The sequence below is a fragment of the Anopheles darlingi genome, chromosome 2, assembly GCF_943734745.1.
Source record: "Anopheles darlingi chromosome 2, idAnoDarlMG_H_01, whole genome shotgun sequence".
Taxonomy (NCBI): domain Eukaryota; kingdom Metazoa; phylum Arthropoda; class Insecta; order Diptera; family Culicidae; genus Anopheles; species Anopheles darlingi.
In genome coordinates, this window is record NC_064874.1 from 62,995,120 (window position 1) to 63,008,556 (window position 13,437).

The 13,437-nt window shown below is 42.8% G+C and overlaps 1 protein-coding gene across 1 annotated transcript; it reads left to right on the plus strand.

The window, feature by feature from the left end:
* The first annotated feature begins 10,484 nt into the window (after window positions 1–10,484).
* LOC125948973 (fibrinogen-like protein A) lies at window positions 10,485–11,721 on the plus strand. Its single transcript, XM_049675544.1, has one exon. The coding sequence runs from the start codon at window positions 10,506–10,508 to the stop codon at window positions 11,640–11,642; it is 1,137 nt and encodes a 378-aa protein (XP_049531501.1). The 5' UTR covers window positions 10,485–10,505; the 3' UTR covers window positions 11,643–11,721.
* Window positions 11,722–13,437: the final 1,716 nt, after the last annotated feature.

A 13,437-nucleotide genomic window follows, 5' to 3' on the forward strand; every position in this document is an offset into this window, starting at 1 on the left:
CTCATCTGTCACCGGGCGCTGGTCACCGGAGGCTGAAGGTTTTAAAGAAAGCGCTACGAGCGATGGGAGGACAGAAAAAAAAACAGAAGCCTCAGCTTCATCTGCAAGAATTCCCGTTTGACGACGACCACGACAAACGATGATGAGCCAACGTGGCCACGGACAGCCCCCCGAGAGTACAATGTTTGAAGCGCATTCGCAAGTCGGTTATGGGCGGAATGGTGACCCGAGGATGGGATGACTTCGTTATCCGTTCCTGTAGTTGGTATTCCTTCCCCCTCAGATGCTTCAATCCAGACTCGCCGTCCGCCGAGGACCATTCAACGGTGAATTGAGTTTCCTCCTCCTTCTTCTCCTGCTTCTGCTTCGTGTATCCTTTGCCCTTCCCCCCAATGGACGAACGGACGGAGTCAATTGGATGGAAAGGAAATTAGAATGTTTGCTGGAGGAAATTTTTAATCAAAGTATTTCACGAAACTATGCCGCCGGCCAGCGCGCCCGGCCACCACCCACCTAATGGGCACGGTGGACGAGTGAAAAAGGGCGGGTAAGGGGGGTGGCATCGGTCGCTAACATGATAGCACGATACGACGATGTTGTGTAACTGTTGCACGAGGGAGTCACGGGATCAAGCTGTCCTCGGTCATGCATGTCATGGGCAGTGAGCGAAGGGGAAGGGAATACTGTCCGCCCTGCTCCACCTCCACTGTGTTGAAAAGGGAAATGGAAATGACCATCCACGCAAGAGGGAGAGGTCCGGTGATTGGTTAACAAGATATGAAATGATGGCAGCCAAAGTTTGGCTCCTGGCTTCGAGACGCCTCATCGGGAGGGGGGGACTTCTGTAACCCCTTCTGTCGGTTAGCATCCGGTTAGCATTTGCCGGACAAGTCAAGTGGGGCCACCAATGGTGACGATATTAGGATAACTGGTACAAGGGGGGTGAGGTGGTGATTGTTGATACAGTGCACCCGGGGAGGTTTTCTCGGACGAGGAGCAGACGAGGGTGCTTGAAAAATGAAATCGTTTAATCGGTCGGTAGCTGGAGTAAATAGTATAGAGTCGGAAAATACTGTATTACAGTATTACTGAAACCACTTTATTAACAATTTCTAATTATTATACAAAGCAATGTGCATGAAACGTTGAAAAAACAAATCTAATAATGCATATGAAAAAGGAATGGATTATGATGTTAAACAAATGGAAAAAAATAAAATTGAATATAAAATTATTGTACAAATCATTACCAATAGCAGCATGGACAATAATTCAGTTGTATGTATAATTAATAATAACGATAACCATAACTCAACACGCAATAACGAAACAATCTTAGACAAGGCTTTACGTTCAACAAGTAATTCTTATATTTAAATTGCCCCTAGGCGTTAAAAGACTTGCAATACCGATTAACGAATACAACATAGAGGACTTTATTCGATTGTTGAGTCAATACAGTGACCGGCATAAGTAAAAGCCCACCCCTTGATTTTCGTAGATTTTCGACTGTAAATCCTATATTTTCTACCGTAAACGGCAAGTGTTGTGTTTTTCTTGAAGGTTTAACATTCCTCTTTCAGTTTCACTAGCTTTCATCTCGATTGGATTTATAACAAATTTTTGATAAATGTTTAAATGAGAGATGGTCGATCACAGATGTGACAAAAAAAAGCCCACTTTACAATAAATATTATTGTGACTCTACTAAACCCCTCTGCTTACTAGATCTTTGTTAGGCCTTTAGTTTACATCTGTTTTAACGTTTTAGGTCCCCCCCTCCCCTCCCCCATTATTGGTTGCAGTAATTTAATCCATCAATCGTAGTAGTTCCAGTAGTAAGTTGATTGCGCACGGGTTTTCGCTAAAGAAATGGGTGTATGGGAGGAATAAAAATCGTTGCATGCCTGAAATCTTCTTATGCAGCATTGATTCAATCATGTGTCTCAACAGATATTAGCAGAAAAAATATTATTAGTAGGGGATGCCTTTATGCCATCATGACTAATCAGCAATGTTAATCAGATTAGTAAATGAGATATAAAACCAGACGTTCTGGGAAGACGAATGATCGAACAAATGATGAAAACCATTCCGGAGATTAGGAAACCGTTAGAATTAACTATCTGTTCCATCATGAAAACCCTGTCGCTGTCTATTTTGGAGCAAACTATGCCACATTACAATAGCTCTACATGAGTACAAGAGTGCGTATGCTAAAAGTCTTCCGTTTATAAGCCAAAAATATGGTTATACGTTTGAATTTCACCCGAAATGTGTAACCAAGCTAAAAGAAGGCTAGAGCAATGTTCTATAGTCTGACGAATCATAAATGGAAACATTTAATATAAACTATCACGTAAGAGATCGGCGGAAAATAAACCATGGTTTGCAAAAACGTAATGTACCGGTCATAATCAAGCACGGAGGTGGTAGTATGAAGTTGCGGGGTGGATTTTCCATGGCTCTTGTGGACAATTTAAAGAAAATGATGGTATTATGGCGAGCGAAAATTATGTTGACACCCTTAATAACTATTTGATGGACTCAGTACGAATAAGCCCATTTAAAAGCACTTTTGTTATGCAACAGGGCAGTGATCCTAAACATACTGCTAAAATAACTAATATTTTTTAATGTTCCCGTGTCACTCCCCTTCTCAAATGGCCTTCTCAAAACCAAGATTTTTAACGGATCAAGAATTTGTGGGAATTTTTAGATAAAAATTTCATTAAGAATTATGTTATTATCAAAACAATTATTTTTTTGGAAGTTATTCAACAAGTTTGAACCTCAATACACTTGAAATCGTGTAGACGTCATGCCAAAACACCTGTAACTTAAAATCTGAGCTAAGGATGGACCATATTAATTGTTAAGAAAATTTCATTGTAGGTGGGCTTTTACTTTTGTCACATCTGTGATCGACCATCTCTCATTTAAACATTTATCAAAAGTTTGTTACCAATCCAATCGAGATGAAAGCTAGTGAAACTGAAAGGGGATTGTTAAACCTTCAAGAAAACCACAACACTTGCCGGATACGATAGAAAATATAGGATTTACAGTCGAAAATCTACAAAAATCAAGGGGTGGGCTTTTACTTATGCCGGTCACTGTACATCAATTCAATCTAATTCGTAACAATAACGTAACATCAACAAACGTGATATTGGTTCAAACCTAAAATAATTTTTTGACGTTATCTTAAGAGGGGGGACTTCGGTTAATTCGGGTCAAAAAAAGACTTGTTTTTGACGATTTTTAGTATAGAAACCATTCAACTTTATTTTTTTTAAATAATATCATATTATCTTTTCAAGAATATTTGGTTCTATTTTGAGGAAGACTTGATCCAAACTCGTAGCAACGAGCCGGGTCATCTGAAATATACAATTGAATATTCTTTTGTTAGTTTCTAAGTTTATACAGGTAGCCCCATCGAGTTTTTGTAAAAATTTCCCATTTTTCGATTTTTGGCAGGTTTTTTAAGTTAAAAAATTTTGCATAGTACATTTTTGCAGACTTGCTTTTCTAGATTGAATGCCATGAACTTAAATTCAGATACTTTTTATAAATGACATTAAAATTTTTACGAATGAATGAACATGTTTTGCTGAATTGATGGTATAGGTGAAGTGAATTTTTGAAATGTTTATTTTAAAACATAAGCGAGTTTCCTAATTTGACAATCAAATTTCATTTAATATTTGTTCTGCCGGTAGTCAAGGACCAAGCTACCAATAAAACAGATGTACAACAGCTACAACAAACAGAATGCTACACAATCATTGCGATTGCAAATCAATACAATATAGACTGTATTTTAAAACAAATAAACCAATCATCTACAATGATTAAAGAAAATAAAACCAAAAAAATAAAATGTCCCATAATACTATTGTCCTCTTTGTTTAATGAAATATTTCTTAGCACACCCGACGGGGGACATCCCTAAAAGACACATTACGGAAACCAAGTAAATAGCCAAGCGATTGCACATTATGCAATGTTTCTGAACTCTTTCCAATGGTTCGTACATTATGCATTTCACTTTGTTCGTATATTGGGCAAAATACACGCAATAAGTTTAACCAAAACATACTATTCATGCATTAAAGGAAGCATAGAATGCTGGCAAGTTATACCTCGCGTTCAGACGTGATTGACGACTCAAAAATAGTCTTATTGATTGAATAAAAAATTTCAATTGAAAACAATAATACAACAGTGAAATGTGATGTGCATAAAATCAATCGACTCCATTACCCCCAACTTTGCTCAAAGACATATTTTGAGAAAATTCCCTCCATTTACATCATTTGCTCTTCCAGCTGCATTGGAGATGGCTGTTGCACTCGAAGCGCATCACAGTTCGCTCGGATCGAATCAAATCAAACATTGAATGCACCACTGACGGCATCGCAAGTCACCGTCCTTCAAACCGTTTACTGCCACGCCCGAGTGCAAGTGCAAGGTGCAATAAAGCCATTTGTCATTGGGGCTGCGGGTGCCCAATCGCGGCTACAATCGCTGCAGCTGTTGCTGCTGCTATTATTCGCACGTTTCCTATTCTCCAACCGAGACGAGAACCATTGAGCTGCTGCTCACCGAGTTACAAATCATTCGCTCTCCCCACCGCCACCATTGTTGCCGCCGCCGCCGCCGCCGCCGCCACTACTACTGGGTTCTTGAAGAAGGAAGCAAGAAAAAAGGACCCCCATACACCAGGACCAGGCGGCCACAGCGGCCCTCAAGTATGATGATAAAAGTGCAACGAGCACAACGTACGATAACCTGTAACCTGTATTTACCGTTGCGGTAAGGACAGGACCTGAGCATATCGGACCGGAGTCCGGAGACGTCAGTCGTGACACCCCGGGACCGTCCCCGGGACCGGAGCACAAAGTGAGCAATCTTGTGAGCGAAATCGATGCATAGACCGGGACAAACAAAAAAAAACCAGCGAGAGCAAAAAGGCAATGCAATTCACAAACACTGCACGAGAAAGGTCTGCATCAAAACGTCGGCAAACAAACAATGAATGAAGCCTTGGCTTGGAAAAGAACAAAACAAAACAAAAAACCAAAAGGAAAATGACGAGCTCGAGCGAGTAAAAAACGGAACGGAACGGAAACAGGACACGGGACAAGTTGACTAAGTCTCACAAAATAACATCATTTACGTGTGGCCAACCAGCTGGCGGCCAGCAAACTCCATTCCAAACAGGTCGCTCCCCCCCGCCCCACACACACACACACACACATCTCCAGACACGACTCCAGTGTGGGTTTTCTGTTTTGCTCAAAGCGGACGACGGAAAGGAAAAACTTGATGCCAGCTTATACCTCTGGCCGGACCGAGTGTGAGCAGAACCGAGCCATGAAGGGAAAATTATCAAACAAAAAGTAATTAATTTCCTTTCCCGTTTTCCACGGACCGTTCGCAGCGATTGCCGGCTCGGACATGTCAGATCGGGTCGGTACGGTCGGGACAGGGACTTCAATAACCGTACGCGCGCTTCGCTCCAATCTGCTCGGCTATATTAAGCGCGATTGGTTGTTGATTCCTCCCGGGGCGCTTGATGATCAGTTTATTTTAGTTTCCTGAGGGCACGGAACGACGCAAAGGGCAGGGCCGGGCAGGGCCGCTCGATGGTGTCGAAACGATTGAAGTCAATGTAATAATGTGCAAGATGTCATTCCCATAAGGATATTACGCTTGACGTCTTCGTTCTCGCCGGTCGGGGGGGGGTCCATGCTTTTATGGAGCCTCTTGTTGTTATTAGATCTTGCCATTCTCATTAGAGCGGTGCTAGTGAGTTGCAATCTATTTGTGCACCGCCCGTGTGCGAGGGGCATTTGGATTTAAAAGCAATCATCTAAATCGACCGTACGCGTTGATAGACTCGATTAAAATATATATTTTTTTAGCATATATAAGGACGGGCACTGTTTAATTAAAATATTTGATGTAAATTCACTCATAAATGTGATGTAGAACATCATCAAGATGGACATTTTATCATAAACAATTGTAGAACTCAAAAAATATCACAACCACACAATACTTAAACTATCAAAAATCTGTTTCTCAATAATCTCCTTGGCAAGCGATCACTCGATGCATGGTTGGCGTGTCTAAGTAAACCAAGACTCCCTTGAATCCTTTTCGACGCCACAAAAAGAGCATTTTATTGCCATTGCACACAACGCTATTCTCTTCCAATCCAATCTAGTGTGCATAGGGTATACCGGCCCTCAAACATGGCGCCCGACGTTCGATCCACAATCAGAACAAACTAATTTTGAGGAGATTTTCTCCATCACTAGCGTTCGCTTTGGATTTGGGAGCCGTGCAAAGAGGAAATGCGACAAGAAGAAGGCCAAATGTCCATCCAGTTCAATGGATATTGCATCTCACCACCTCAACACCGAGAAGACCGACAATTCAGTGAGATCGATGGTTGTATGAAACGATCGAGGACACGAGGTTCTCGTCGTGCTCATTTTGTAACGACCGAAATTAGATTGCCATTTGCCTCGCTGGATTGTTTGCGCCGATTGCACTGAATGGATTTTGGTCATGAATTCGGTCGAGAGAAGTTTCCACATTTTAATCCCTCATGGAATGGTCTCTTAAACGAGTCGCATAAGAACTTCAAAAGGCATAATTATGAATAAGTTTCTTTAGTTCCATTACCGTATTATAAACTATTTCAGTCACAATTAAGCGAAGCCCTCACTCCATCGGCGACGGAAAATACGAAAGGCATATGTGCCAACACTTTCCGGTCCGGTCACTCAACGTCAACAGCCCGGCGGCCACCGTCCGAAGGGCATCTTGAAGGGCCAAGTTTGCAAATTGACAATCATCGTTTTATCTCCATCCATCGCAATTAGGAACGAAGATTAGCGTAATCCAGCCCCTCTCTCTCTCTCTCTCTCTCTCTCTCTCTCTCTCTCTCTCTCTCTCTCTCTCTCTCTCTCTCTCTCTCTCTCTCTCTCTCTCTCTCTCTCTCTCTCTCTAGCGACCAAACATACTCCAGAGGAAGTGGAATCAAGCGTAAGAAACACATTATTATTGCTGCAAAAACGGACAAAAGTAATAAAAGATCATATCTTGCAATGGAGCCACCCCTCCCCAGGTCAGACGAACCACCTTCCAATCTCCCTCCTCCTGGCCTGGCCTGCCTGCCTGCCAGATACAATTTGTATCTATCAGCGTTGTCCCTTCCGTTTCGCTCGGTCGTTTGGCGTCGGCGTTGGTTTCGCACTCAGTGAAGATAGTCCGTCCCGATGGAGGACAGTGATAGTTGGTAAGTTGGTATGGAAATTAATAAAGTACCTTCTTTATCATTGTCCTTTATCATACTTCGAAACTTGGTGCACGCCGAGCATAAAGCGGGAATGCGGCAGCATAATAGCGGTCCGGCTGGGAAACCGAAGGCAAACGATTCAAACCCCCTAGCGGGTGGTTCGGTGGAGTTTCTTGTAGTTTGCAGTGTAAAATTTCATAACACAAAATTGACCAATGAAATTTGACTTAAAAGAAATGCAAACATTGAGTTGTACTAAAGATGTACTAAAAATCCGCATATGGTATAACCGTTTTCTATTATAAAACCGACTAAAAAGCAATACTTTACCATCAACAATAAGCGATAACAATGGTAAAAAAAGGAGGAGAAAAGAAATCCCAATCGCTTTATTGTAACTGGTGCGCGTGATCGCCGCTGGATGCAACTCTCCACGTGACACTCGAGGAATGACTTTATTCCCTCACAGAAAAAAAACCGGAAAATTGAGTTCCAAGGTACACCCAACGGCAACGGGCGGTGCGGAAAAAGGCATTGAAAAAAACTGCTGTCACCCACAAAAACCGGGCGTCATAAAAGAAGAAAGAGAGAAAAGCGAAGTGAAGAAGGAACGCAGACGAAAGACGCTGACGCTGACGCTGACTCGCCTCGCGCCACAACTAGACGCAGATGTGATCGGCACAGTTTTAATCCCGCTCGGATTACTGCATTATTTATTAACAGTTTCGGTTCTTCGGGCTCCGCTCTCTCTTTTTTACTCCTTCTTTCCCTTTCCAATCCCACAGGACATTGGTAGGGATGTTGAAGAGGAAAAGAAAAAGGCAAACCAGCTCGTGTCTGGCCAAGCCAGACCACTGCCTGCGGTTACCGACAATCGTATGTATCCGTGCACTAGGACCAATCGAGTTACCAAGTCGAGGCGGCAATATCGAGTGTAACAATCCCCGGGTCGGTTCCCGAATGGTCGGGCGAGCTAACTCGATACTAAAGGACTCCGCTCGGCGGTTTAGTCCACAAGCCCCACCAGTGGGACGCCCTCACGCCGCACACCAACAAAACAACGATGTCCGAACCGCGAACGGTTGTCGAAGGTCGGTGGACGGCCTGGGGGAGGAACCCCACCCCGCCCGGTGGTGGTGGTCCTCATTTTACCAGGCTTTATGGCTTTATTATCCCCACAAGTAAGTTCGCGAGTGTGTCACCGAGCACTTTATTAAAAAGAATTCGCCGGGGCCTCGCGACGACCGCGGGTCGAATTGTAACGAGATCTGCAACGCTGCCTAGTAATGCCCGAACCAACACCACCACCTCACACTGATGCCTTGCGACGGTTCATTATGGCTAATGGTGTATAATAGAATCCGTGAAATATGCACAACTGAGCCTGAATGGAAGGGCCTGGCTGGCGTGTGTGTGTGTGGCTTCCGCGTATCTTATCTATCCGTCGAAGCTACGGAAAGCTCGTTGTCGGATTGTTGCTCCTTGGGCGGTGTTGCTTCTCCCAGCAACGGCCCCATCATCGAACTACTGTTGTAGATGCTTACAGCCATTTGCCACATAAATATCTATTTTCGCTTCGATCTCTTTTGGGACCATCGCGCGAAGTATGAGATGTTGGTGCACGGCGCGTTCATAAAACTGCTCCGAGATGGGCCATAGGCGTGCTTGTTACATTTACTTTATTGCCGCAATGTTGTACTGTAGAAACCGCGTGCCGGCGGTAGGATAGCACAAACACAAATTGTAAGTTACACACCAAACAATACATAAAGTTGTGAAACTTTTGTGTTTGCCCTGATAGAACGCTCTCGGTTGTCGCTTTGTTTGAATCGAGTGATAAACTTTCAACATTAGCTATACATTTTGAAATGAAACATTATGAAATGGAGTTAAATTTGAAACAAAGAAAAGAGCAAAAAACCGTTGCATGATGCAACCTTCCTTTTGTACGAAAATCGTTGGATTTAAACAGTTTTGAAATCTATCTTTAGTTTACTATTTAAAAGGAAATCTAAATTATCTTTAGCTATTTAATAACTTATTACATAGGAAATCTGGTACTGTCATATTTCGATATTTACATATTTATAAAAATTTACACTGTTCAAAAAGGGAGATGCCGCATCCAATATTCAAGAAAGGATATATTTTCTCCTCAAAGACATTCCTTATAATTTATTTGCAGTTGTTTTCAGATGAAAAGATGAAAGTTCCTTTGCCAAATCAGCAGCAGTTTGTAGTCTCTAACTGGTACTTTCAATCAGTAGCATTCATGTTGCGTTGCATTCAACTCACTGCTGCCATACCGTGTCTGCTAAAATAACATAAATAAATCATTAATCAAGCATATGCCTAAAAATTACCATCGATCATGCCTCTTGTTCCACTATTTATTACTGTTGCATTCGTAAATTTCAAGTGTTATTGCTGTCCTCGAGATCATCAAACGAACCCTGGAATACCTGTTGCTGACTGAAAGAAATAAAGCATTTTTTTGTCACCTGATCCCTGGTAACTGTCTAGCAAACGGTAAACTATGCCATACCTTCATCGGACGGACTGGGTAGCATGGGTAAGCTACTAGAGCCACTAATCCTAAGTACGTTGAAGCTACAAACCGAACCGAAGCACCGGATGGAGATCCACAATCAGCATAACCTCTTGCCGCGAATTGACACGTGCTTATGAACGCAAGAAATTGCAGTTTTTGGATCGCGCAGCCGGAAGCTAACGATAAAAAAGGCGGTTCCTTGGTCGTAGAAACAGCTGTGGTCAGTCATCAAGGCACGCCAAACGTTCGTCGACTAGACGGTCGTCGGGAGTTTATCGGACGCATAAACCGCGGTTCCTAACTCTTCTTATCATTGCGAGCTGGTACGATGGCTCGCCTTTCTATGAAAACTATTCACATTCACGGCCAAATGATCCAGTACTTTGATGACGCATGCTACTTATCATCCTACTGCCTTCATAACAGGCGTTGAGCCTTTCTGCAAGGCAGCAACAAATTGCAATCGTGCTTCAAATGAATAGACCAGAGTCAGATTAAACACAGCTGTTTCCGATGTATAAACGATAAACCATGGGCAGAAACAGACTATGACTGGGTATAAAAGTTCCTTCTGAAAAATATTGGATCACAGTTTCGTCTCGACCTGCAATTAAATCGTTTTTTCATAGAGTGCTTATGTTTTCGAAAATGAAGTTCAGTCTCTATTTTCTATTGTGTTACAGTGCGTTCTACGCAGGAGCAAGAAAGAACTCTTCCGAAAATGTCATCCTAACCATACCGACGGCAGAAGAAATTTTGGGAACCGCGCTGGAGAAGCTACTCGGCAGGCTTGACTCTATGGACCGTAAGCTGTTGGAACTTCAAAATGAGCTAACCAAACATAGCAAAGAGGTGAAAAAGAATCGAGTTTTCCACGAAAACGCTATTCATCGCTTGGAGCTTGACGTCGGTACAAACTTGAGCGTCATCCTTGACCAACAGACGACTTGCGCGAATCATTTATCGTATGAAGCTTTGGAACAGGCGTGGCTTTTCTTCAAATCACGTACCGCGGATTGTGTCAGTATTACTTCAACAACATCTCCAGCAACTACAACTACTACTACTACTACTACTACCACTACACCAAGAACGACAACTACAACATCACAGCCTACAACAACCCTGGATCCCATGTCACCTTCCTATACATCGTGCAAGAACGTTCCAACTAAAGTGTCGGGAATCTATATCATTCAACTAAACAAAGGTGAACGATTTAATGTGTTTTGCGAGCAGACAAACTTTGGAGGAGGATGGATCGTTGTGCAACATCGGTTCGATGGCACAATTGATTTTAACCAAAATTGGACACAATACCGAGACGGTTTTGGAGTCTTGGATAAAGAATTTTGGCTGGGGCTGGAAAAAGTTCACCAGCTCACAACGGCTCGAACCCATGAGCTGATAGTGGAAGTGAAGGACTTTAGTGGCAACTACGGGTACGCCCGCTACGGTGCATTCCAAGTAGGCAGTGAAAGTGAGCAATACGTCCTTAAATCCCTGGGATCGTACAGTGGCACTGCAGGCGACTCATTGACGAGAAGCCACAAGGGGGCAAAATTCTCAACGATCGATCGGGACAATGACCCGACACCCGATTTCCAGTTTGCTGTTTACAACCACGGTGCCTGGTGGTACGGTGACGCTAATGCATCAAATTTGAACGGACCATACAAAAATTCTTTCGAGAAGGAATCGATTTGGTGGTGGACTTTCAAAAACAAATATCAAGGATTAAGCTACACCAGGATGATGATTCGTGAATTATGAAATTCTGGTCGCAGTAATCGTGGTGATTGGTAAACAATTAAAGTGCAATGTTTGTTTAAAAATTATATACATATCAATAAAGAAGCATAGTAAAACAAATTTAATTAAAAAAGGAGTTTTTTTACAGGTATTTTGCTATCAGGGTTAAACATCCGAAATAGTCCGCATGGTATCCTATCTGAAAAGTCGTAGTTTGTTTCTAGCAGGTTTGGCATGGAATTAACCTTAACGGGATTTACCGGGAATTGTACAGTGGAAACAGTGGATTGTAACGAGGCCACCAAGCCGCTTTCAGAACTAGTAGATTGGTCAATCAGCTACTTTTTTCTTATGGTAGCACACTCGAGTTACTTCCTCACTTCGACCTAGAAAATTAAATTAAGGTAGAGAACAAAAAAATAAAAAAAGATCGATGCTATGCGTTTCATTCAACGGTAGAAATCAACGAAGAACCCGATTTGATTTGAGCAGACTATATTAACGCCGTAGGATGCAAAAAAACGTTGTACGATATTCGGTTAAACTTTCTACTAGGATTTAATCAGTTTGATTTACTTTGTATAAAGCTGTAAAAAAAACAACGGCTTTATAAACGTAAGCTATAGCAAAATACGTTTTAATACGCTCGCTGTTATTAAATACTAGAGTAGAGTAACAAAGTAGAGTAACAAAGTAACAAAGAAAATCCTTCATAAACCTTTTCGAACATAGCATCATTGACAACGAATGAATCATTGAAAAAAAAACCAAAAATTCGTTACATGGTTTCGTACATCATTGTACGATCGATACTACAACTAAAATACATACAGTCATCCATTTACATCGCGCATAACAATCGAAGTCTAAACAACTGAATGTATCCGTGTCCCAGGATGAAATACTAACATGCAATTTGTCTCCACAGCGCATCTCTCGCTCTCCATTGTTTCACCGTACACCTCTGCAAATGAACATCTTAATTATATGACACAGCACAAATAAATACAAACGCCCCACAAACACACATACACACACACACACACTCGTGGCAGCTGCCAGGAGCTTTGCAGCGTTGGTAAAGCCCATTTGATCCATTTTTACATACAAGTCGCCTTCTTCGAGTGCACCACGTGCACAAAAGGGCTTTGAATGGGAAAACGGGAAACTCCTTTTCCACCACACACACACACACGGACACACACACGCAACGCGCGAGAGCAATAAAACAGGAAGGGTGTGTTGCGATCGGAGAAAAGAGGGTCAGGCCACAGGAGGATGGTGGAGTTTTAACAAAATAAAAACATCAGCCACACACACACCCCCGCGAGACACGACGGTCCCCCGCCCCTCGGGAGTTCCGGAGTACATTCCCCGTCGAACGTACCACACCACAATCGAGCGTTCCACCGGTGGTGGTCGAAGAGGTGCCAAGGGAAATGGTGAGGAGGTTTTGTGCATTTATATTGAGCCGTCGCCATTCGCCAGGGATCGAAACCGACCGAACGTCCCAACAACGACCGAACCTCCCATCGACCGCCAAACGATGACGACAATACATACACACACAGTCGGTCGCGTGACGCTCCGACCAATAAAACCGCAGATGGTGTCATCGGTGGCGCGTTACTACTTCCTCGCGTCCCTTAGTAGTAGTCCACCGGGCGCACAGCCCACGACCACCACCATGTTGCAGTGCAGTGTTACCATAAAAACAATATCTCTAGTGCCAGGACACTCTGCACACAAACACACACATACACAGCGACAGCGACAGACCGACAGCGACAGTTCGTTCGAAGTTATTTACATTTTC

Bases quoted from the DNA above. Each gene is read 5' to 3' on its own strand.
- LOC125948973 (XM_049675544.1), top strand. From the start codon at position 10,506: ATGTTTTCGAAAATGAAGTTCAGTCTCTATTTTCTATTGTGTTACAGT.